The 24,229-nt window shown below is 36.2% G+C and overlaps 2 protein-coding genes and 2 non-coding genes across 4 annotated transcripts; 3 read left to right on the top strand and 1 right to left on the bottom strand.

Annotated features, from left to right (window-relative positions):
• Positions 1-2,793: 2,793 nt before the first annotated feature.
• Positions 2,794-2,879, top strand: LOC112326317 (small nucleolar RNA SNORD25). Its single transcript, XR_002979964.1, has one exon. It is a non-coding gene; the product is annotated as a small nucleolar RNA SNORD25 (small nucleolar RNA).
• Positions 2,880-2,947: 68 nt separating this feature from the next.
• On the top strand, positions 2,948-3,088 carry LOC112326313 (small nucleolar RNA snoR136). The gene has a single exon (XR_002979961.1). It is a non-coding gene; the product is annotated as a small nucleolar RNA snoR136 (small nucleolar RNA).
• Positions 3,089-10,228: 7,140 nt separating this feature from the next.
• LOC7487810 (probable protein phosphatase 2C 25) lies at positions 10,229-12,548 on the top strand. The gene is made up of 4 exons (XM_002298448.4): positions 10,229-10,854; positions 11,291-11,629; positions 11,739-11,918; positions 12,033-12,548. The coding sequence occupies exons 1-4, from the start codon at positions 10,357-10,359 to the stop codon at positions 12,192-12,194; spliced, it is 1,179 nt and encodes a 392-aa protein (XP_002298484.1). The 5' UTR covers positions 10,229-10,356; the 3' UTR covers positions 12,195-12,548.
• Positions 12,549-13,162: 614 nt separating this feature from the next.
• Positions 13,163-20,344, bottom strand: LOC127905915 (uncharacterized). Its single transcript, XM_052456935.1, has 3 exons — positions 19,713-20,344; positions 19,432-19,617; positions 13,163-13,316 (listed from the first exon to the last, which is right to left on the bottom strand). Exons 1-3 carry the CDS (start codon positions 20,309-20,311, stop codon positions 13,163-13,165), a joined length of 939 nt encoding a protein of 312 aa, XP_052312895.1. The 5' UTR covers positions 20,312-20,344.
• Between the last annotated feature and the right edge of the window lie 3,885 nt (positions 20,345-24,229).

Below are 24,229 nucleotides of genomic sequence, written 5' to 3' on the forward strand. Positions count from 1 at the left end.
AAAGTTTCAGTGTGGCCCGGGCGACCCATTTTTTTTTATCATTGGATTTTGAATCTTATTACTTGGCTACTGGATATTTATAAAATCTTACGTTAACTTTTATGAATGTTAAATAAATTAAGAGGGACATGGTTTTTAGAACAACTGTTATTTTCAATAACAATTGTATTCCAACTATATTATTTTTTCTAATATTTTTCTACAATTGCGTTATTTTTTCTGAAACTTTCATGAAACTATATTAGAATTTTAAAAATTAATTAACCTGAGTAAAAATTAATAATTTTTTAGTATAAAATTTAATAGTCAAAAGATGAGATTAAAGATACAAATACTAATGAAGAAATAGAAGATGAAAGTGATTTGGCAAGAGAGAGAAATGAGGAAATAAAAGCAAGGAAAAAAAAGGGTTGCTAGGGACATATCTGAACTTTATTTTTGACACACCTAATACTGTTACAAAGATTTTAATGAAACGATTCTAAGTACACATTAGAAAAACATAAAATAAGATCGTAATTAACCCTAAATTAACTCAAAACAAAACTTCTAACAAATCATGACAATGTTTGGTGGTCTTTTAAGGTTCGATTAGAATTATCTCATTAAGATCTTTCTAACAGTATTGAATGTGTTGAAAACAAAACTCCGACGTATCCCGGCTGATCCATTCTCATTTCGTCATTGGATCTTGAATTTCATTTATTAGTCATTGAATCTTCATAAAATTGTGAGTTGATTTTTTATGAATGTTAATTAAATTAAAAGAAATATAATTTTTGAAACAACCATTATTCTCAATTTCTTTTATGTTCAAACTATATTATTTTTTTAATACTCATGAAACTGCATTAGAATTCTAAAATACCCTTCGTCCGGTGTATCAAAAGTAGGGGTGAACGAAAAAACTGACAAACCGATTAAACCGAGAAAACCAGAAAAAAAATCTAAAAAACTGAACCATGAAAAAAAATCAATTAAACAAATTAGAATATTTTTTAAAAAATTTGGTTCGATTTAGTTTCGTTTTCATAAGTCTTAAATAAAAAAACCAAACAGAACCGATTTAGATAAGAAATAAACCAGACCGAACTGAACAAAAAAAACTCGAACCGAACCGAAAAGAACCCATTAGAAAGTCCAAAAAAAATATAATTTTCAGTTTTTAATATAAAAGAACCAAACCAAACTGAAAACTGTCGGTTGGGACCGGTTTTTTTTTTAATTTTTTATAAAATTTTAACTTAGTGATTTTTATAGGTAAAAATTAAACCAAACCAAAAATAATCATTCTTAGTCAAAAGGATAGGCAATGCTTTCTTTCCTTTTCTCTTTGTATTTTTGTCTCCATAGTTGACCGGAATTCGCCCGCTCTCCTTGTTCTTTGCTCTTGAATCACGCAGCATTTTAATAACGTCAAGCCCAACTTTAGAATAACGGCCCTAAAATGATCCATGCAAAAGCCTAATCAGTAGAGATGATAAATTAATATAAACCTAATCGATATTATCTCGACAGGAATAATAGAATATTTTTTAGATATTTATTTTATTTAATGAATAATATATATAATATAAATATTATCAAGCCTAACCCGAAACTCATTAAGTCTAGCCCCAAATATATATATATATATATATATATATATATATATATTTGTTGAATATTTAAATTAATTATTTAATTTTTTATTGAATAATAAAATCTCAAAACTTGATAAATAACTTATGAATATCTAAATTTTTTATTTAGTGAATAATAAGTAAAGAATATCAAAAAATCCAATATATTGGTACCTATTATCATCCCTACTAATAAATAATAAATAGATGTAAAAGAGAACAAGAAAATATATATAGAAAGAGCTTCTATTTCTATTTGAGTGAAAAAGAAATACACACAAAGTGTCCAGTAAATCTTTGTCAATAAAAATCTATTAAAATATAAGAAAAACGGATTATTCCAGTATTTTTCATTAAAAAAAGAAAAGAAAAGAAAAGGACGAACAGAATTTTCGAGCCTGAAAGTTTGTAGATGCCGATGAAGGTGGCGGTACAGAGCGAGGAAGGTTCTGATGTACTTGAACATAAAGCCTAATTGATCCAAGCAAATAACGTAAAGCCCATCTCTTGAATTACTGCTACTGGCTGCCCTCAGTGATCCACACAAATTCAGAGCTGAGAACAGTAAAAATGTCCCATCTAAAACGGAATGGGCTTTTGTTGACAAGAAAAGCCCATGATTGAATAACCAATGAACATCTTAAAACTTCAAAGCCCATTTCTTAAGGTCAATCCAGTACTTTCCTGAATCAATTAGGGTAAACCTTCGAACCACTTATTTAAGGAATCCGCAGAGGAGCCGTTCCTCATATCTTCATCTCACTCTATAAAACAAGGTTTCCCAGTCTTCGTATCGCGTCGATGAATTTCTACAGCAACTGCTCATTAGGGTTTGTGTTCTTCACCTTCTTTTAGCTTAGGACTCTCAAAGTCAAGATCTTTATTTGAAAATTAATCTTGGGTATTTTCTTTGTTTTTTTCCAAATCCTCTAGGGTTTCTTTTTTACTCCTTTTATGATTATGAATAAGAGAAGGCTTCACTATCTGGTCAGCGTGGATTATCAATTCCCGTATGACTCGTTCCCTTGAAGCAAAAGTGCTTGTGTTGCTTCTTTAAATATATCTCCTTCAGCCCTTCATTTTGTTGCTTTGGGAGTGCACCTGGGGCAACTACATTCCATTTTTCGATTTCTTCATTTTTTCTTCGAAACATCGGAGTTCATAGCATTAAAGGAACAGTGATGAGTCAATACAGACCTGTAATGACTTGCGGCAATGATCGCAACTCTTTATGAACATCTAAGGGACTGAGTTCTTCTTAATGCTTTTATTTTGCTTTTTTTTCAACAAAAAAATTTTTTTGGTTTAGGTTTTACCTAATATCTGAGGCTTCACATCAGTACTTTATAAAAGCTAAAACTAAGTTGATTAGCTTATGCTTATGTTAGTGAAGCCTAAATAAACTGTTCCCCTCGCTATCCAGAGCGGCGTTCTGTGTTGCATTTGGACGTCGGGGAACTACATTCTAATAGTCCAATGTTATCTTACTTTTGAATCTGTTTGCAGTCAATTGATGCCACTATCCTCTAATGAAATAATAATAACATGTTGGTTGGAATCATTTTTCGGTTAAAAGAAAATTGAAGATTGATCGAAGGATTGTTTTCATCTTTGTGGATGTCCTAAAAAAATCGCCAAAGAGAAAGGATTAATCAATTTGCTTGCTTGAAATCAAACATAATAATGTGTGTTTGTTTTCTGCAAGGTTAAAACCACTCTTGTGATATGATTCAGAATCTCAAGATTGGTTAAATTGCTGCAAAATGGATGTTTAGAATTTCTGTTCCATGTGTTTAGATTCCTCTACCCGAGTGCTATTCAGTTTAAGGTATTGTTTTTGTGGAATGGAGAGGAAAGAGGTCTTCGATTTGTAGTTTCTCTGGTGTTTTTCACGGAGTGCAAGAATAGCCTATAGGTTTTTAAGAAATCAAGAGCTCTTAAGATTTGGAGAAAGCTTTGAATGGCCTAATCGGTTGCTTCCATATCAATTATCAGCAAAGCATCAATCAGTGAGATATTTAAAGACTGAAACGGTACTTGGGAATTACTTATACTTGATGACGGGTATGGAATCTTGTATCTGGTCTCTGATTCTGAATGCGGCCACAGTAGATTCAAGATGCCATTTTTCTGACCAGCTTGCTTCCCAAGAAGTGTTATTGTGATTTTCGCTTCCTTTGGTAGAACTGGTGAAGAAGCCACCTCCACTTTTTATAAGGGATTTTGAGTTTCCAAAAGTGTTAGTAATCATGAAAAGCCGAATCATCAAACATTATTTATAACCTGGATTTACATTTCTGAAACCTTGGAATTGGCCCCTTGCCGTCTTAAGATTCTTTGCTCGTTAGAGAAGACAAGGGGGGTCATGAAACTATATGTTGCAATGAGGACCATCCATGTTGCTGGTAGGCATCCCAAAACCTGGATCTAGAAAAGGTTAAAACTCTGATCGTCGAAGGTGGCCACAAATTACAATGCCAACACTTTTGATTACCCTAAGACAATCACATGGGAGGATGATAATAAGCAAACAGTAACTGCAGTCCCTTCAACGCTTCTCTGCAGAAGGCAGAGCGACTTATGGCGCGCGATAAACACCCTAATCTGCAGAATGACATGATAATAAACCTTAGAGGTTCGGTTTAGTAAATTAAAGCACTTACAATTCAGATTCAAAAGCAGACGTTTACGTTATTAACTTGAACAAAAGTTAACTCGAGTGAAAACATCCTGCTAGATCCGAGGAACAGAACTATTTGCCAGCATTCCCGGGTGAAGGTCAAATAAATTGCAGTGGTTGGTTAGAGTGAAATTCAAGCTGGGGAGGCAGAAAAGGAGAAAAAGGAAAGTAGATTCGCGGGTGCAACCGCTCTATTTACTTAGGATGCTTTCAAATGATTCATGAGTAATTTTTAAAATTATAATAAAATCAATTTAAAATCTTATGAGAGAATTCTGTTGATTTTATTTTTTAAAATATCAAAGTAATTATACTATTAAAAAAAATAAAAAGACGCAAATAGACATTGTAATTTTTTATTCTATATTTAAATTAAAAATTTTACTATAAAAACAGAAATTAACAATCTAACCCTAATAATTTGTAAAAGATGAAAGGATAATTTTACCCATTACCTTTAAAAGATTTCATCATTCTAGTCATGATGTACGGCAAACTTTCACAGGATATATATATATATTTTTTTTAGTTTAACGTGGGTGTTCGGGCCAGCTTGCGCGCACCTCGACTAATCCCACGGGCCCTGAAGTTAACGACCATGTAAGCCTCCAGTGGCCATCATATGAGCAACCACAAGGCTCGAATTTGAGACCATAGAGAGAGCAAACCTCTTGATCCCAAGCTCTTACCACTGGACCACTACCTAGATGGTTCCATATTTCTTAAGTTCATAGGACAGCTCTGTTCTGGCACTCCCTAAGTTCATAGTCAAGCTAATGAACCCAGTGCCAATTTTCAGTCACGAACTTAACTAAATTATCATTCTATTAACCAATCTATAACGTTGACAGTTTATTTTACGATAAAGTAATCCCATGCATTAATCAATCTCAATACTAAACAGGTTTTTTCTTTTATTGAAACCGATTTTACAATCTTACAAAAGTGCAGATCATCCAAATGTGAATGAGGCAATGAGCAAACAGTGCTAAAAACAATTAAAAATGGATTAAGCTTTTCAGATACGATGGTTAATAAATTGGAATCAGAAATCATTTTACATCCTGCGTCTTTTAAGCATATAATCAGATCTGAATACTCATGTTACATATAAAAAGCCTCAAATTAGCAGTGCACCTCCTAAGTAATAAGAATACTCTCTGGCATTTGCTTAATTCTCAGTTTTCTTTCAGCACTCTCTCTTTTCTCTGAGCATGTACTACTGCGACTTCCAGGCTTGTTGATTATGTGGTGTTCTATAGTTAAGAAATTAACAACAGTTAATACCTTTTAAGTTCACGTACAGGTCTCCAGTCAATAGCCAAGAAAGTAATAGAAGCAAAAGGAAAAGTAGTGCATTTGATTTAACTAGAGAGAGTGGACGACCGGGTGTTGCTAGATCAGTTTCCGCCTTCAATAATTGAAGTTCAATGGTGACCATGGCTGTCAACAGAGAAGAAGATTATACGGTGGCTGGTCCGATCCTGCTCTGTTGAAACTTGAAAGAATAATTGAGCTGGGGATTAGTCATCAGGGTTGATTTTGGACGGGACTAAAGAAAAGAAAGGAAAAGTGATGGGAACTCTTCTAAACGGCAATGTTTTGTGCTCTTTTTAAAAGGTCTAAGAGCTTGACCATCAGTTTGGACCCAGTTATGGCGGGTTAAACAGGTCAAATGAAATCTGGCAGAGTTAACTGGATTCTTTTAAGGTTGATGTCCTGTTTTGATTGATAACCAATCTGGTCTTAGATTTGGTTTCAAGCCAGCGGATTCTTGAATCAACCTAAGGAAATAAGAGACTTCTTTTGAACAACTATATACTAGGTGGTTATTTATAAAAGTTTGGGACTAGAAGGTTTGTTTCCATCTAATTTCAGGTTCGAGCCCTGTGGTTGCTAATATAATGACCACTAGAGGCTTACATGGTCGTTAACTTCAGGACTCGTGAGATTAGTTGAGGTGCGCTTAAGCTGTCCCGAACACCCATGTTAATAAAAAAAAAGACTCCAAAAGATCAAGTTTTTATCATATCAGGAAATATTTATATATTTTTGTGAATAATAAAATAATTCCTTTTGAACTTTTTTTTTTTGTTAATTCTTGGGTGTTTGACTATATCTCGACTAATTCTTTAGGACTTTAAAGTTAACAACAAATATGAGTGATTTTAAGATTTGTGTCAATTAATAATTTTTAAAAATAAATTTAAATCATTAACAGTTGAGAAATGCCTTTTGAACTCTTCATATACTTGCAAGAGGTCTCATGAAATAAATTATTAACTGCATTCATGATGGGTTGACGAAAACTCTAGATGTAATCGTTCTCGTATCTTTCCGTTTTATCCAAATTAAAGCGTTGAAAAACATTGAGACAGATACGATGAATTCAGGACAGAGAGAAGCTGAAAGACCACCACCAGTCAACCACTGATCCAGTGGAGGTGGCGGCTTCATTTGTGTTGGGCGGACAAAACTACCAACAGTTCACTGGATCCTCCCACAGGGAGCTGGGAGGCCTTATCTTGGTCTGTCTGGCTTAATAATGACGAGGGTGGAAAACAGAAGCATTTGACAGTCTGGGATGTAAAGTTGCAATGCTCATTACGAATTGGCCCATCGCTTCAGAATTGAGATAGAGCTGGGATTCGACGTCAACATTCCATCAAAAGCCCACTGACCGAGCACTCCCCCCATGGGGGCCCTACTAGGACGTATATGTGAGCGTTTATTTTTAGATTTCAAACACCTTTTTTTTTAAAAAAAAATTATTGTTTTTTTCTAAAATAATATCAAATTGATATTCATTAAGTAATATTTAATTATTATTTTGAAATAAAAAAACAGAAAAACAATAGAAAATTTGATTAAAGAGATAAGAATATAAAAATAAATGTTTCTTGAACAATTTTAAAGTGAATTTTTGTATTTTCAAAACAAAAGGTATAAAGAAGATATATCTTCAGAGATAATATTTTTTATTTTTTATTTTTGAAATATCCTTATAAAAAATTATTTTTAAAATTGTCAAACTAAGGCATGTAAAGATAAAAATGGTTATTGTCGTAGTTTTAAAAACCAACTTAGAGATCGATCTCAGGCAAAGACCATGTCATTGGTCGAGGCCCGGGTTACAGGTCAGATTGACCCGAGTCAGCGTAATAATAAAAACGGTTATTGTCATAATTTTAAAATCCAATTCAAAAGTTAGTATGAGACAAGGCTCGAGTCATGAGTGACTCTATTCAACGTAAAAACAAAAATAATTATTATTATAGTTTTAAAACTCAATTCGAGGGTCAACCAGGGCAAGATTTGGATCATGCATCATGAGGGTTAACCAAGGTTAACCAAAGCCAGTATAAGGATAAAAAATGTTATTACATAGTTTTAAAACCCGATTTGGGAGTCGATCGGGGCAAGGCCCGGGTCATAGGTCTCGAGGATCAACATGAGTTGACCAAAGTGAACATATTGATAAAAAAATGGTTACCATCATAGTTCTAAAACTCAACTCGCAAGGCGACCCGATGCAAGATTGAGATCACAAATCAGTAGGGTTAACTCACAATATTTTTTAAAAATAATCAAAGCAACCTTGTTTTGATTATTTTTTTCAAAAAATGCAACGGGCTTTTAACACATGTTTTATCCCATGTTGACCTGAGTTTTTCACAGGATTAGGTTGAGTCAATCATTTTTCTATTTAATTCTAAACCTGGACCAATCCATGCCCCGGGTCGACTTGGTTTCAGGTCATCCTACTAAGCAGTCCTTGTTTCATAATTAGATTTATTATAATATTATTAATTTCACATTCAATATAAACTAAAATAAATAAAATATAAGTTGAACAACATTATATATCAAATATATAATATATATTTTTTTATATCTATCTTGTCTTATTTACCATAATTCAACAGTATATAGAAATAATCATTTTGTCTTGTGTACTATCACCAAACATAATTTAAAGTTTTTTTTTTATGATTTGAAAGTGCTGAAATTAAAGATAAAAAATTATTATTTTAATATATTTTTAATTAAAAAATATTTTTAACGATAGATATTTTTTATACAGGTCATTAAACATGGATATCTCTTTAAAAAAGTGATCGCTCTTTCTCCTTGTTTGAAATATCCGCATGGCGTCACTGAGGTTTTTTATGTAGTTTATTTTGAATACACCCCACGGGAATCCTTCTGATAGTACAACCAGAGGTTTTCATTTATTTCCAGGTGGCTGTGTCAAATTGGTGCTTGTGGTGTTCTGTGTCGAGCTTTGGAGAGAGGAGCCCGAGAAAACCTAAATACTGAGCGGGAAGGTATCGAGCCATGTTAAAAAGATTAGAGTCATTCAGCTAGGCTAGCGGGGTGATTGTCTAACGAGAACACGTTTTTTCACGCCAGGGCTGTATTGTGTTTTTCTTAACAATCGAATCCTTTATTTGCTGCGAATTTGATTGTAAAAATTAGTAAAAGGGATGATACTGCAAAATATTGATGTATAGGGAGGAGATGTGACGTTAGTGAGTTTATAAAGGATGAAAATGAAAAGTGTAACGTTTTTAATGTTTATCTGGAACGCTGATGATGCAATGATACCTAATGAGACACTCGTAACGGTCGCCAAACAGAAACACGTTGTCAACAACGGTAACTTCGAGGAAGTTGCGCTCGAGCGCGGTCGGCACGGGACCCATATAAAATCTTCCGAGCTAAGAAAAAAGAGATCCGAGTAGTTCACTGGTAATAAAAGTCTGAAAAGGAAAGATAAGAGAGTCAAAAACACTCTCTAAACACTGCCACGATTCCCATTCCCAGTCACACCCTTAACGTGTCTGACCTCCACAAATGAAAATATCAAGCTTCTTTCCTCCACACACTCCCTCCTGCCAGTATTTTCCCGACTACGGTGCCCTTATTCAAAAGATGCTCTTCCTCCTATTTTAAGAAAAAAAATAATTCAATTTTTTATACAGCATGAAATTAATGATTGAATTCCAACCCGCGGATTCATATGTATTTTGTTTGAATCAGTATAATTGATCACAAATTCAATTCCGTAAATAAATGGAAATGAATTTAATTTTGTAATTTGTCTGTTCTTTTCGTAACTCTAAATTAAATGCTTGTTTGGAGAAATAATAAATATTATTTTTAAAAGTGATTTTTTATTTTAAAATATATTAATATTTGTTTTTCTAAAAATTTAATCTTAACATTAGTAAGGACGTCGAAAAGATCTAAAATTAAAAATAATTTTTTAATTTAAAACTAATTTTTTTAAAAAAAATTCAAACAACACCTACAATATATAGCATCTTCGTTTCTTTTACAGAATAAACAAGTTTTAAGCTTTGAGTGCAGAGAAAAACTTATAGTTTTTTTTTATTTATAAATTTTCCATGGTTTTGAGAAAAATAATACAAGATGAGAAAATATTTAAGGCCCTAATCATAATTCTTTTTATCAATAAAGCAAACATCCACATAGATACTTTAGTGAATATTTCAGAAAATTAGAAGCCAATGAAATCATATAATCATTGGTAGGAAATTGATAAAAAAAAAGGGCAAATAAAATACATATTTATTTAAAAAATCGTCACCGTAAATCCTGACATGAAAAAAAGCACGCGCTCCCACCAATGGAGTGACATGGATATTGCTAGGCGATCGTGCGAAGTACAAGTAAAAATACTCCAAATCTAAAGACTCGTAACCATTATTTTAGGAGAGTTCTTTGACCCCATCTCCTTGCAAAAGAGGAAAAATAAAAATAAAAATAAAAATCTCCCAGGGATAAAACGGACATTGCGACACCCCAAATCAGTAGTCAAAGGACCAACCACAATCACCGCCTAGCATTATTTCCATACGCGATAAGGGTTTTTTCTTCCCCTATATATAAACAATCTCTGTGAAAACGGAAACAGAAACAAAGACACAAAGTCGAACCAGAAATCACAGAAACAACAAAAGCTGAAACAAAAACCCAACGTTTTAAAAAACCAGAACAAACACCACACGAAAGGAAAAAAGAAAAACGATGTCGTGCTCCGTTGCGGTGTCGAATTCTCCTGTATTTTCCCCATCAGCAAATCTCTTCTGCAGCAAAACATCGGTATCTATCCCTTCATCACCAGCAGACACAATAGCACTAACACTGACCCATTTAAAATCAACAACACAATCTCCATCTTCTTCTTCCACTACTAATTCTTGTTCGTCTCCTTCATCCTTGTCCCCTTGCTCTCCGTTTCGGTTTCGCCTTCAAAAACCACCATCTGGGCTCAGTTCTTCTTCCTTGGCTTCGGCTTCGGCTTCGGGGTCAGCCGCGACGGTTTTGAAGAGGAAAAGACCGATGAGGCTGGATATACCGGTTGTTATGGGGTTCGGAGGAGGGCCAGCGACGTCCAGGGCAGGGGAGGAAGCGGAGGTGGAGAGAGAAGGGTATGGCTATTCGGTTTATTGTAAGAGAGGGAGGAGAGAGGCTATGGAGGATCGGTTTTCTGCTGTCGTTGACCTTGAAGGAGATCCCAAGCAGGTAATTTCATAGTTTTCGGCTGCGTGACTCTTTTTTTTTTTCTAGTTTTCTTCTCTGCGTTTAAGTATGACTATTCATCAGATTGGCACGTGAAATTAAATTGTTTTGATGAATAACTTGTCTGAATGTATTGATTTTGCGGGGGCAACTGAACTTTCTTTAAGAGTTGATAAATTTTTGCAATCAAGATCATGATATTAAAATTTTTTTTTGGAAATCATTAAACTTGAATGGGAATTAGACAATAACGTGTTTCAGTTTAGGGGATTTTAAATATATATCAAAGAATTTGAAAACGATTCTGGTAAATTAAGACTTCTGATCATCTAGACACATACTGGTTACGGAGACTTTCATGGCTAAATCAAAGTTCCAAATTTGCTATATGCTGTGTTAATTCAGATTGATGATTTAGAAATATACATTTTGTCTGCAGGCTTTCTTTGGTATTTTTGATGGACATGGAGGTGCTAAAGCAGCTGAATTTGCAGCTGGGAACTTAGATAAGAATATTTTAGATGAAGTTGTTAGCAGGGATGAGAAAGAAATTGAGGATGCAGTTAAGCATGGTTATTTAAATACTGATGCCCAGTTTTTAAAAGAAGATTTAAGAGGTGGCTCCTGCTGTGTGACAGCTTTAATTAGGAAGGGGAACCTTGTTGTATCCAATGCTGGTGATTGTCGTGCTGTTATGAGTAGAGGAGGTGTTGCTGAGGCCCTTACAACCGATCACCGGCCTTCTAGGGAAGACGAGAAGGACAGAATCGAGTCAATGGTAAGCAGTTCATCACCATATTAAGCACGTTGTTTCTTATAAATATGGAGTCTTGAGGAGAGCTTTGTTTGAACTGGAACTAATGATTTCTATGAAATTCATTTTGCAGGGTGGCTACGTTGATTTGATACATGGAACTTGGAGAATTCAGGGCTGCTTGGCAGTGTCTAGGGGAATTGGAGATAGGGACCTTAAACAGTGGGTAATAGCTGAGCCTGACACAAAAATTGTTACAATTAAGCCCGAAGATGAGTTCTTGATTTTAGCTTCTGATGGCTTATGGGATAAGGTATGTTCTCACAAGCAATCTTTGCTCTTCTAAATAAAGTGGTGTTCATATGGAAGTCATTTAAGCAATTCCACTAGCTTAGATAACCTAAATAAATTTTTTACATGGTTTCAGGTTGGTAATCAAGAAGCTGTAGACCTTGCTCGCAGTTTGTGCATAGGAGTCGAGAAGGCAGACCCGTTGTCTGCCTGTAAAAAGCTTGCTGATCTCTCCGTTTCACGAGGCTCCTGTGATGATATTAGTGTGATGCTGATCCACCTGGGACGCTATGTTTGATTAAAAACCATTCTCGATAATGATCCACTGACACGTGTAGGCTGATGGATATTTATTTTGTGAAAGATCCTTGCAAGCTGGGAGCTGCTGGTTGACTACAAATATGGTGGTAGTGAGGACAACAATCTAATAATTATTGTATTTAGACTTTAGAGTAGTCTGATCTAGAAACAGTTATAGCTTTTGACAATCTTGGGGATTATTTCACCCATGGAAGATTGATTGAACATATTAGGATTCTCAGCTGATATTCTTTTATTCATTCATTCATTTATTTATAGTTATTCTTTAGCAAAATATCATTTCTTTGGTATTTAGCGTATAATAAAGTTTTGCTAATATATTTTGAAAGTATCTTGATTTACTTTGTGACTTGGCATTTAACTTTAGAAAATTAGATCTAGCCAGTTGCTTCTTCAGTAGCAATTCGCTATGGCTATACAGCGATATCGACAATAAACTAGGAATTAATACCAAGATTAGGTCAATATTCCGCGTGATTAGGAGGTAAATTCATCCAGCTAACGAACTGTTCAACGTCTGACTTTTCAACCAGGTCCTTTTCATATACAAATTATAGTATTTGAAATAAATTCCTCGGAACTTAGTCCACCCTGCCTTGCAAGTTATTGTTTACTTCCTAAGAACTTTAACTTGTTTTTAGTTTTATTGACCGAAATACCATCATGTTAAACTAGAAAAACAATGGAGGAAATGAACCTACACGCTTTGACCAGATTTTTTTATTAAGGACCAATAAGATTGTATTCCAAAACTAATTTCTTCATTCCTGCCTTCCACTGACCCTCTAAATTCTAGTTGGACAGACATCATGGTCATCTGGGTTACTATTATCTTCATCTTATTGGTTTAAAGCAAGACAAGAATACGAATATAATCCCATTAGACACAATAAGATGGTTCGTTGTCTGCAAGGACCCGTTCACTCAATTTGACCCACCAGGAGCTCATGTCCAATTAAGACCAAGCGCCTCGAGCTCTATCCACACCACAAGTTCATGATGAGACCATGGCCTTTCGTCCAAGGGGAAAGTCGGGTTCTTGGCTTCTCGGAGCTGGTTCAAGTTACTTTGTTTTGGTGTTCTTAATCGTATCAATCCACTAGCCAGACATAAAATGATCGCAACTATACTCACAAAAAGCTTATGCGCATGTCACTGCATGTGTTACTTGTTTAATTTGGCGGTTCCGAAGAATACTTTCAAATATTTCATGCAAGTGTCCCCATCAAACATGGCATGGGCTCTAAGGAACTTCTGGGTCCTTAACTTCTTGTCATTTTTAAGCTGGGACATCAAGATATTTTGCAAAGCTCCACCACTTAGCACACAGTCTACTTCCACAGTCAAATAATTTAGGCGTGACAGCTAAAAGGACAAGAGAAATTGGAAGGCCTTCGGACGTGGGATTCTCAGATACACATATTAATATAATTCTCTATTGAAAAAATCAACGCTTGAAAGTTTGGATCGATCCATACTGCGCTATGCATCACTAAACTAGTGGAAATATTAGAGCCAAATTGTGAAAATGGAAATGCCTAGATCTAATTTTCTTCGGGCTAACTGATTAAACAGTACTATACGTAACCTTCTAGTTTTTTTTTTGGGGGTGCGGGGGGTTCAAAACTGGAAGGAGGGAAGCAGTGAAGCACCCTATCATCTGGGATCCCTATTGATGTCTTGATTCAGCCTATTGACACATGTCCCAGACATAAAATATGTGCATATATTTTGCTTCACGTGTTACTTGTTCGGGTGGTGCTCATTATTGGGCGTATTAAAATTTGTACCGAACACTAAATATAATCATAGATTCAACTATACAATTGATTAACCAAATTCCTGCAATATACACGTTTACGCGCGCACACTTCTACAATTTTTTTTTGCTAAGCAGTGCAGCTAAAATAATATTTGTCCAAATTTTGTTTTTTTTTTAAATTTAATTTTTTTAAATTTTTTTAGATTGTTTTCATACACTACAAGATTTCACAGTTTTACCGACGGAAACATTCCATCGGTGTGTGATTATAAGTTCGTCGGTAATTTTTTTACCGACGCCATCACCGACGGAATACGTCCGCCGGCTTTACCTTCGTCGGTGATTTCCCATTTCGTCGGTATATCAGTCGGAAAAACAAAAAAACTATTTATCGACGGGTTTACAGACGGAACGTGCGCGCCAAAAAAAAAAAGATTCCCGCTTGAAATATACCGACGGATTTTCACTCCGTCGGTGACGTTTAAATTACCGACGGAAAATATCCGTCGTTAAAGCAGTCGGTGAATTTATGACATACTGACGAAATATTTCCATTTGTAAATTCGTCGGTACTGGTGGAAGCTACTATTAAATGGCGACGGATTAAGTCCGTCGGTAATTCTGTTGGTGAAAGTTTAAAATACCGACCGAATTCATCCGTCGGTAAAATCCTTGGTAATAGTTTTTTTCTTAATTTGTTTTTAAAATATTATTTAGGATATATAATATAAAACTATATAAATTAATTGTTATACAAACCAATTATGCAAATAAAATTTTTATTAAACATAAAAAAAAAAACAAAGTTAAATAATATTCATTACAAACTGAATATGTTTCAAGAAAAATAATAAATGAAGTTTTAAAGGTAAATAATGTTGATTACAAATTAATATAAAGATGATGGAGCTTGAGGAGGAGGAGGAGATCCTGGCGGAGGCTGGTGGTTATACGGCCAAAAAGGATTAGGCGCACATGTTCCGCTATTTGACAATTTCATAATCATTTCGTAAAGCTGGTCATAAGCCGCTTTTTGCTGTTCCTGAGCCGCTTCATACTCCGCTTTTTGTTGTGCTTGAGACGCTTTGAATTGCTCAGACTCCGCTCTTTGTTCCGCTCTTTGTTGTGCATGAGACGCTTTGAGTTGTGCGTACTCCGCTTGTAGGTTATCGTATTTCTCAGTGAGTTGCTGCAAAGCCACGGACTCCTTAGATTGGGAGCTCGATATTGATTGGGAGCTCCCAACGGTTGAAAAACTACGGGTCGACCGCAAGTTGTCGGCCGTAGTGTTGGAGAGCCCGTAAACCCGATTTTTATCGGGTCCACCTGACGAGCCAACCTCCATCCACAAATCCGGATCGAATTCCGGATGGGTCAAAGTATCGTCCCCGTATCTCTCCCTCAACCGATTATTATAGGTCTCCTGAAAATAAAATAAAAAGTAATCATCATATTCAATACAATAAACATAATAACTTACAAAATAAAATGGTTGAACAAACATACCACGAAATACTGAGCACGGTTATCAAGGAACTGTTGCGCCCCCTTCTGGCGGTCTTGACTCCGCACGTGCGTCTCCACAAACAGCTCCATCGGGCTCGGCTCACGTCCAAGAGACGCAGCCTATAATGAAAAAAGATATATTAACAACAACTGAATTTAACGATATATTTCATTTAAATTAATCTTACCATCCGTTTCGCATGTGCAGCAAACGGAACGGAGCCGCCAGTGTGAGTTGTCACCCCGCCATGAATTGGCCGATTCCGGTTGCCAGCACCGGACTGTGAGCGTCGTGTGAACCGCTCAGACGTCACGTGCTCAAGATAGTGCGGCCTTATATCTTCCGGGATGTATATCGGTTTGAAATCCCTCCAAACCGCAACATCGTTCCAGTCGTGGAAACCCCTATCCCTCGCGGTTTTTTTTTTGCCTTTTTCTGTGCTTCATACCAAAAATCACGCAACCTGCTTCACGCAACCAAAAATTACATTTCGAAACATAAATTTTTGTCTAAAAAAAATCCTGTATTGTTTTCGATCTTACCTAGTTGCCGCGTGATTTTCCCACACCCTCCTCACAACAGCGTTATGCTCAATGTCCCAGCAGAATTTGTGCTTTGTATAAATAAACAAGTTTAAATAAAAATAATAATTTATTTACAATTATATTAATAAGCTGAAAATTATAAATTAATACCAACCTCAAACCTGTTAAACCATGCATTGATTTGAGGCATCCATTCAGGATGCTTGGATATCTGACTCCATTGAAACAATGGAATCTCCATCGACGATTTAAACGCCGATGATATTACTCGAGCGGCTTCAATGTTTGTGAACCTGAAAATAAATGAAATAAATTCAATAGTGATTACTTGATAAATTATGTTGTAATTTTTTTTTAAAAAAACTAAAACCTTAACAAACTTACATTGAAAGGTTGTCCTTCCACTGTGCCTCGTACTTGCGGGTAAATTGATTCCGCAGCGAAGGCACGCCGCCTCTGCGCTGTGAAGTACCGCTGGAAGAGGCAGCATCGGTTGACGGCGCAGGTGGTGTATGTGCCTCTTCTTGAGAGGCACCTAAGGAAATATCATCCTCGCTGCTAGACGAACTAGCTGCGACCGCACCTGAGCGACCAACTCTGGTTTTCGTTCTACGCATCTACACAATTTGATACAAATAATTATATAATTAAATTCAAATGTAAAAAAAAAAATTCGACAGCACCTCCCCTATACCGGATACTACCCAAATCCACAAACCTGCACATATATATTAACAATAGCCACAACCAATTTACCCAATCTATACTAATTATTCCAACATATTCAATTACTAATTCTAAGGTAAATTCAACATTAACAATTACAATTCAACAAATTATTTAATATTAATTATGCCAATACAACAATAAAATATATTCAATAAATTAAAAAAAAACTCTAGATTAACAATCAAAATAAATGGAACAAATTAAACACAAATCATGCAATAATAAAGTAAAATTAGTAATTATTCCAACATATTCAATTACTAATTCTATGCTAAATTCAACATTAACAATAAAAATTCAACAAATTAACTAATAATAATTATGCCAATACAACAATAAAAAATATTCAAAAAATTCAAAAAACAAAAACTATATACTTTAGCAATGAATTATGCAAAAAAAACTATAGACTTTATCTACATTACAAAAAATACACCAAAACAAAAAACAATAACAAAAAAAATAGCAAAAAAAAACTATTAAAGTAAAATGAAATAGAGAAAACACTAACCTTTTAAACTGATGAAGATGATGAAGAAAACTTGCTAGAGATTGGAGGTGAAAGCTTTGAAGAATGGAGAGGAAAAAAATCAAAAGCTTAAGGTGAGAAACGAAGGAGAAGAAAAAATGAACTGAAACGGCGGTCACTTGAAACTTATATGGCAGTTTTACCTACGGATTCACCGACGGATATAAAATTAATTATTATTTTAATTTAGTCCGTCGGTGATATGTTAAAATCCGTCGGCAAAGTTTGAATTTCGCACCAAAATTTTCAATGACCCTCCATATTTTTCGTGGTCCGTCGGCAATGCCGTCGGCAATATTACGCGGTCAGAGGCGCATTAAATGCGCAACCCTTTGAAATTCGCGCTGTCCGTCGGTAATGTTGTCGGTAAAATTGAACCGTCGACAACTTACCGACGTATTTAAATTCGTCGGTGTAGCCGTCGGTGATTTGATGGCATTTCAAGTAATTATTTTCGAACTCTCTGTGAAACACCGACGAACTAATTCCGTCGGTGTGGCCGTCTGTAATTGGGTGGCATTTCAAGTAAAAGTCGGTGTGGCCGTCGGTGATCTGGTGGCATTTCAAGTAATTATTTTCGAACTCTCTGTGAAATGCCGACGGACTTAAGGCCGTCGGTGTGGCCGTCAGTGATCTGGTGGCATTTCAAGCAATTATTTTCGAACTCTCTGTGAAATGCCGACAGACTTAAGGCTGTCAGTGATATAGTGGCATTTCAAGTAATTATTTTCGAACTCTCTGTGAAATGCCGACGGACTTAAGGCCGTCGGTGATCTGGTGGCATTTCAAGTAATTATTTCATGTCACAAAATATATCATCCTTCATAATTGTGGCATTTCAACAAATTATTTCAAGTAATAAATATTTTGTGTTTCAAAATATATATATCATTCATAATCTAAATTACATGTAAAAAAGGGTTTTACATAGGGCTTCATTTTGGTAGTTAGTCAGAATTTTCTTCTTCTTCGTCATCAATTGAATTGTCATCACCTTCATCGCAATCTTCAATATGAATATCATCTTCTTCATCGATATTTGGTTGTCCGCTAGAGCTCAAAACAAAATTTAACTCATCTGCGTCAACATCAACAAGACTATCATCGAAAACACGAAAATTTGAATTTTCTTCCAATTCAATCGAAGGAGCAACTCGATATGGTTCAACCACCTCACTAACTTGAAAGACTTCATCTGGCACACTTGTGTCTTCGTTCTCATCCTGAACAACCTCGACACGACCCCGGGGTTTCGTTTTTAAAACGGACAACCAATCTACTCTTGATCGATCCTTTCTAAATAAAGGGGTGTATGTGTAATAAACTTGTTGACATTGCTTTGCGAAAACAAAGACATCGTTTATGTTGCGTAGTCTAGCTTTTGAGTTGATTTCGACCAGACCATAGTGCGGATCAACTCTGATTCCTCTGTCAGTTGTGTCATACCAATAGCATTTGAATAAAAACACTATATTCTGCTCGTTATGATATTGCAGTTCGACGACCTCTTCTAACCTACCATAGTAGTCAACTTCTAACTCACTACTAGTGGATCCCTTAACACAAACACCGCTGTTGTATGTCTTTCTTCCTTGCCCGTATTCTTCAGTATGGAAAACATATCCATTGACAAAATACCCGTTGTAGCACTTACATTTTATTTCAGGCCCCAAGCTTAGTAAAGACAATGACTTAGGTGCACTCCTTCCCATTTGATAAACCTTGCATGTAATGTACATCAATAAACAGTAAATGAACTGGAATCTCGTAATGACATGCATACGTACAGTAATTTTGCAAGTTAGAATGAGTTTGTGATAATGCTTACATGTGTTCTGAACCACGTGGCAAACTGCTCATCTTGTAATTGAAAGATCTGGGATTCAGTCAGCTGTGAGTTATTGGAGAGCAAATATTGACGATGTTGCCTGCAAGTGATAATGAGTGTATGATATTACAATATATAATTAACAGTATATTACTAACAAAGTTTAATTAGTATAAACTTACTGAATAAAAGGTCTCAGCTCATCACAGTTAAATAAAACATAGTTGTGTGCTTGTTTGAACTCTATTTCCGTCAAATATCTTCCTCTTACGGCATTTTTAGGTGTGGGTCGTCCAGTATTGGAGAATATTGACAGGTTCCCTCTGGAAGGCACTTCACCGCCATCATCATGCCGTGGAACGCGATTGATTCTCGTTCTCAGATGAGGTTCGAAATAGTACGAGATAAATGTTGAGATCTCCTCAACAATATAGGCCTCACATATCGAAGCCTCAACATGCGCCTTGTTCTTAACCTTTTTCTTGAGATTAAACAAGTACCTGCATTGAAATATTAATCAAGTATTTTCAATTAAGAAAAACATATAAAATACTTTTATATATATATGAATTACATTGCAACTGTAATATCTAACCGTTCGAATGGGTACATCCATCTATATTGGACCGGTCCTCCAGCTTTTGCCTCGAACGGTAGATGTATAGGGAGATGCTCCATTGAGTCAAAAAATGATGGATGGAATATCATCTCAAGTTTGCATAGTGTCTCAACGATATTCGTTTGAAGCCTCTCAATGTGATCAACATTCAACTTGCTGGAGCATATATCTCTGAAGAAATGACTGATCTCCGTGAGTGCATCCCATATTCCCTTTGGCAACAAATCACGAAAAGCTAATGGGATGAGTGTTTGCATAAACACGTGGCAGTCATGACTCTTCATTCCATACAATCTGCAGTCCTCTATATTAACCAGCCTTGATATGTTCGATGCATGTCCATCCGGAAAACGCAGACTCTTAAGCCATTTGTAGACTAGCAGTTGTGCGTTTTTCTCTAACACGAAGCTTGCTCTTGGTTTTGCGACCCGTGACTCATCATAAACCAACTCCATATTTTTACGGTTACAGTATAAAGCTATATCCAATCTAGCCTTGATGTTGTCCTTTGTCTTCCCCTTCACATCCATGACGGTGTTGAAAATGTTCTCAAACATGTTCTTTTCGATGTGCATGACGTCAAGGTTATGGCGGAGCAGATTGGTCTTCCAATAAGGAAGCTCAAAAAAGATACTTCGCTTTACACAATTATGGGTCAAACCAAAACCAAGAAACTTTTGCTTACCTGATTGAAGGCCAAACACAATGTCACCGTACTCTGAGACAACATCATGCAATTCTTCACCAGAAAAACACGGGGATGCAACATCTTTTTCAACTCTGCCAACAAAGAAATCTTTTCTGTTCTTTCTGTACCTGTGATGAAGTGGCAAGAAGTGACGGTGACAGTCAAAAAAAGAAGCTTTACCTCCGTTTGCTAGCGTGAATGCCTTGTTGTTTTCCATGCAGTATGGACATGCGAGTTTCCCATGCGTGCTCCAACCAGAAAGCTTTCCATAAGCTGGAAAATCATTGATAGTCCACATCAATGCCGCCCTCATAAGGAAATTTTGTTTCCTCGATATATCATAAGTCAGAGCTCCGGAGGACCACAACTGCGCCAACTCATCAATCAACGGTCGAAGACAAACATCTATATTCCGCCCCGGGCTTCTTGGACCGGGTATGACAGTAGATAAAAACATGAACTCCGGCCTCATACACATTCCCGGTGGCAAGTTATAAACTGTGAGTATGACCGGCCAACAAGAATAAGGAGCAGCAAATGACCCAAATGGGTTGAATCCGTCTGTACACAACCCAAGACGCACATTCCTTGATTCAGCTGAAAAGTGAGGATGAACACTGTTAAAGCGTTTCCACGCTTCGCCGTCAGAAGGATGAACCATCACTCCATCAACCGCATGGTGTGCTTGGTGCCATGTCATGTGCTCAGCAGTCCTTGGTGACATGAATAACCTCTGCAGTCTAGGTGTGATCGGGAAGTATCTAAGTTTTTTATATGCCACTAGAGTCTTTCCCCTGCCAGTTCTAGGTTTGTAACGGGAATGCCCGCATGTCATGCACTCGGTCATCTCAGCATTTTCAAGGTAGTATAACATGCAGAAGTTAGGGCACATGTCAATTTTCTGGTATCCTAAACCGAGGGGTTTCATCATGGACTTCGCAGCATAGAAGTTCTCTTTCAGCCTGTTCCCTTCAGGTAAAATGCTTCTTGCCCATTCAATAATCTTTTCATACCCGGCCTCACTCAACCCGTGATCTGACTTGATGGTGAACACCTGTGCTACGGCCGATAATTTACTGTGGTTCGTGCAGCCATCCCATAATGGTTCGTCAGAATCTTTCAACAAATCAAAAAACCTAGCTGCATCTACATTAGGTTCTTCTTCTACGATTGGACATTGACTGCCATTACCTTGATTCATTCTCATTGCATCCATAACCATATTTCTGTAAGGATTAATGTTGTCATTTGCCGTTTCATGCACGTTGCTAGCACTAGAAGTAGACCCAACCACCGTTTCTTCCATTCTCCTCTCACTCTCGCTAACAAATACTTCTCCATGTGCATACCAACACTGGTAATTCTCCATAAACCCTTTGTGTAGAAGATGCATCATTACAACATCTGGATGCAGATACTTTTTATTTTCACACTTCCTGCATGGACACCTAATACCGCCTCCAGTAAAATTTCTGGGAATAGATGTTACGAAATTAATAAAACCCTGAACCCCATTACAATAATCCATCCTCCGCAATCCTTGGGGTGAATCTCGATACATCCATGAACGATCATCCATGACTTATATCGAACCTCTATAAAATTATGATGACATCATGTATTAATTAACTAAGTTAGGTAAATAAACTTGTACAAATATTACTTTAACTCGAGATTATCCAACAAACCAATCACAACTTCTCATAAATATTAAATATTCATTATCATTTATCAACGTTCATACGAATTAAAAAATATAAATTTACAGAAATTACCACTCCGCAATACCATTGATAAAACTTTAAACGGGCCCATTAAGCAAGCTATTAATTATTTCAAAATAGCACATGTAATTCTGTAATTCCATAAAGAAATAACAATTTATAAACAAATACAATCTTACAAAATCTAAAACAAACCATAACGGGTACAAAATTATACATTCATATACTACAAGTTTGTTTGAGAAATAACAATAAAACATGTACATCTACTAACAAAATACATATACTAAAAAAACAATAAAATTGACATTTAATTAAATGTTAAAATTTAAAAAGATATAATTACTTACAAAAATTGATAAAATCCGTTGGTAAATCAGAACACGCGCGGATGCTGTGACCACAAAACTTCAAGAAATATAACTTGTTGTGCTGATATGAGGAAGATTTTTTTTTTGGGGGGGGGAGGGGGGGCTGGTTGTTTGCAGATGGGGAGAGTTGGGATGAGGAAGAAGAAGGAGAAATAGGGGATGAGAGGGTCGGCAGAGCTGTCATATATTAACTTTTTCCGACGGTTTTACCGATGGAATGTCCGTCGGTGATTACGTCGGTGATTCTGACGGAAACATAGACATGTCACCGTACGGATCTGCCATTTCAAATCCCTCGGTGATTCCGTCGGCAATTTAAACGGCGAACCGGTCGCATCACTTTACGGGCACTGTACGGGCAGTCGTTTTTGAATCTGTCGGAAAAAAACAAAACCGCCAAAACCCCACGTCAGCGACCGCCTTTTTTTAAATTCGAAAACTTTTCCGTCCGTAATTCAGTCGGTAACTACCGACGGAAAATTTCCTTCGGTAGTTATCGACGGAATTACGGACGGAAAAGTTTTCGTCGGTTTTTACCGACTGAATTACGGACGGAAAGTGGCCGTCGGTAATTTCGACCTCAAAATACCGACAGAAAATATTCCGTCGGTAAATCCGTTGGTATTTAGCGAATTTCTGGTAGTGATATACTATATTAAAAATAAAATAAAATAAATTTGTTTTAATATATTTTTTTTTTAAAAAAACACTAAACGTTTATTACAATACTGGTCAAAATCCCTGACGAAAAGAAAGCTCTTAGCGGTGGTATATATGCAGGACTGCATTAACATGTATTACAAACAAAATGCTGTGTAATCAATTTGAAAGTAGCACGTAGTGACACTAATAAAGAGAAAAATATGATAGAGGTTTATTTTTTTTCAATCAAATACTTCAATGTTAATTTTTTTTTAAACCAAAAATTTTTATTTTTATTTTTTCTGAATGATTTATTTAAAAATTAAGAACGTGCATGATTTGGTCACAGATTAATGATGACCACAATTGTGAACGCATTTATTCTTGACAACTGGCTGTCTTGTTTATGCATGAACGTTGTTGTACATGCACGTTGGATTGTCGGCCCTCCGTGTTGGGTTGTTGCCATTGCATGTGCAGCAAATGGTTGGCACCAACCATTGACTATTGGCAGCCACCATTGTTGAATGAGCTGGAGACGATGGCCACCATTATTGACCAAAGAACAAGTGGAGCTGCCATGGATGCCTATAAATAGAGGCATATGTTAGAGAGCAAAGATGTGAGAGTTAATAGAAGGAGAGTGTAGAGCCAAAGATGTGAGAGATGTAGGAGAGAGTGGGCTGCCAAGGCAGCCAGCAGTAGCTGCCATTGCAGCACTGAGAAGAGAGAAATAGAGTGAGGTTGAGAGTTGCTAAAGAGGGGATAATTCCTCCTCTATTGTTGTAAATCTTGTTCTCTCCCTATATAATTCAATGGCTTCTCCCGTGGATGTAGGCGGTTTGCCGAACCACGTTAAATATTGTGTCAGTGTGCTTAGCCTCCAATGGGCAAATATCAGAACATCACCGGTCGGAATTCCCTACAATTGGTATCAGAGCACATGGTTTAAAGGGGTGTTTGATTTTGCTCAAAAATGAAAGTTGTCAAAATTGTGTTTTGACCATACCACTGTGTAGAGGAGGAAGAGACGAAGCCACTGTTGAAAACCGCGTCGAAATCGGACGT

The sequence above is a fragment of the Populus trichocarpa genome, chromosome 1, assembly GCF_000002775.5.
Source record: "Populus trichocarpa isolate Nisqually-1 chromosome 1, P.trichocarpa_v4.1, whole genome shotgun sequence".
Taxonomy (NCBI): domain Eukaryota; kingdom Viridiplantae; phylum Streptophyta; class Magnoliopsida; order Malpighiales; family Salicaceae; genus Populus; species Populus trichocarpa.

Excerpts from the sequence above, each read along its gene's own strand:
- LOC127905915 (XM_052456935.1), bottom strand. The coding sequence starts at position 20,311 with ATGCACATCGAAAAGAACATGTTTGAGAACATTTTCAACACCGTCATG. Across the intron at positions 19,618-19,712 it reads TGGATGTACCCATTCGAACG|GTACTTGTTTAATCTCAAGA; the intron begins GTTAGATATTAC and ends ATTTCAATGCAG. Across the intron at positions 13,317-19,431 it reads GTGCCTTCCAGAGGGAACCT|TGGATTGATACGATTAAGAA; the intron begins GTCAATATTCTC and ends ATGTCTGGCTAG.
- LOC7487810 (XM_002298448.4), top strand. The coding sequence starts at position 10,357 with ATGTCGTGCTCCGTTGCGGTGTCGAATTCTCCTGTATTTTCCCCATCA. Across the intron at positions 10,855-11,290 it reads TTGAAGGAGATCCCAAGCAG|GCTTTCTTTGGTATTTTTGA; the intron begins GTAATTTCATAG and ends TTTTGTCTGCAG. Across the intron at positions 11,919-12,032 it reads CTGATGGCTTATGGGATAAG|GTTGGTAATCAAGAAGCTGT; the intron begins GTATGTTCTCAC and ends ACATGGTTTCAG.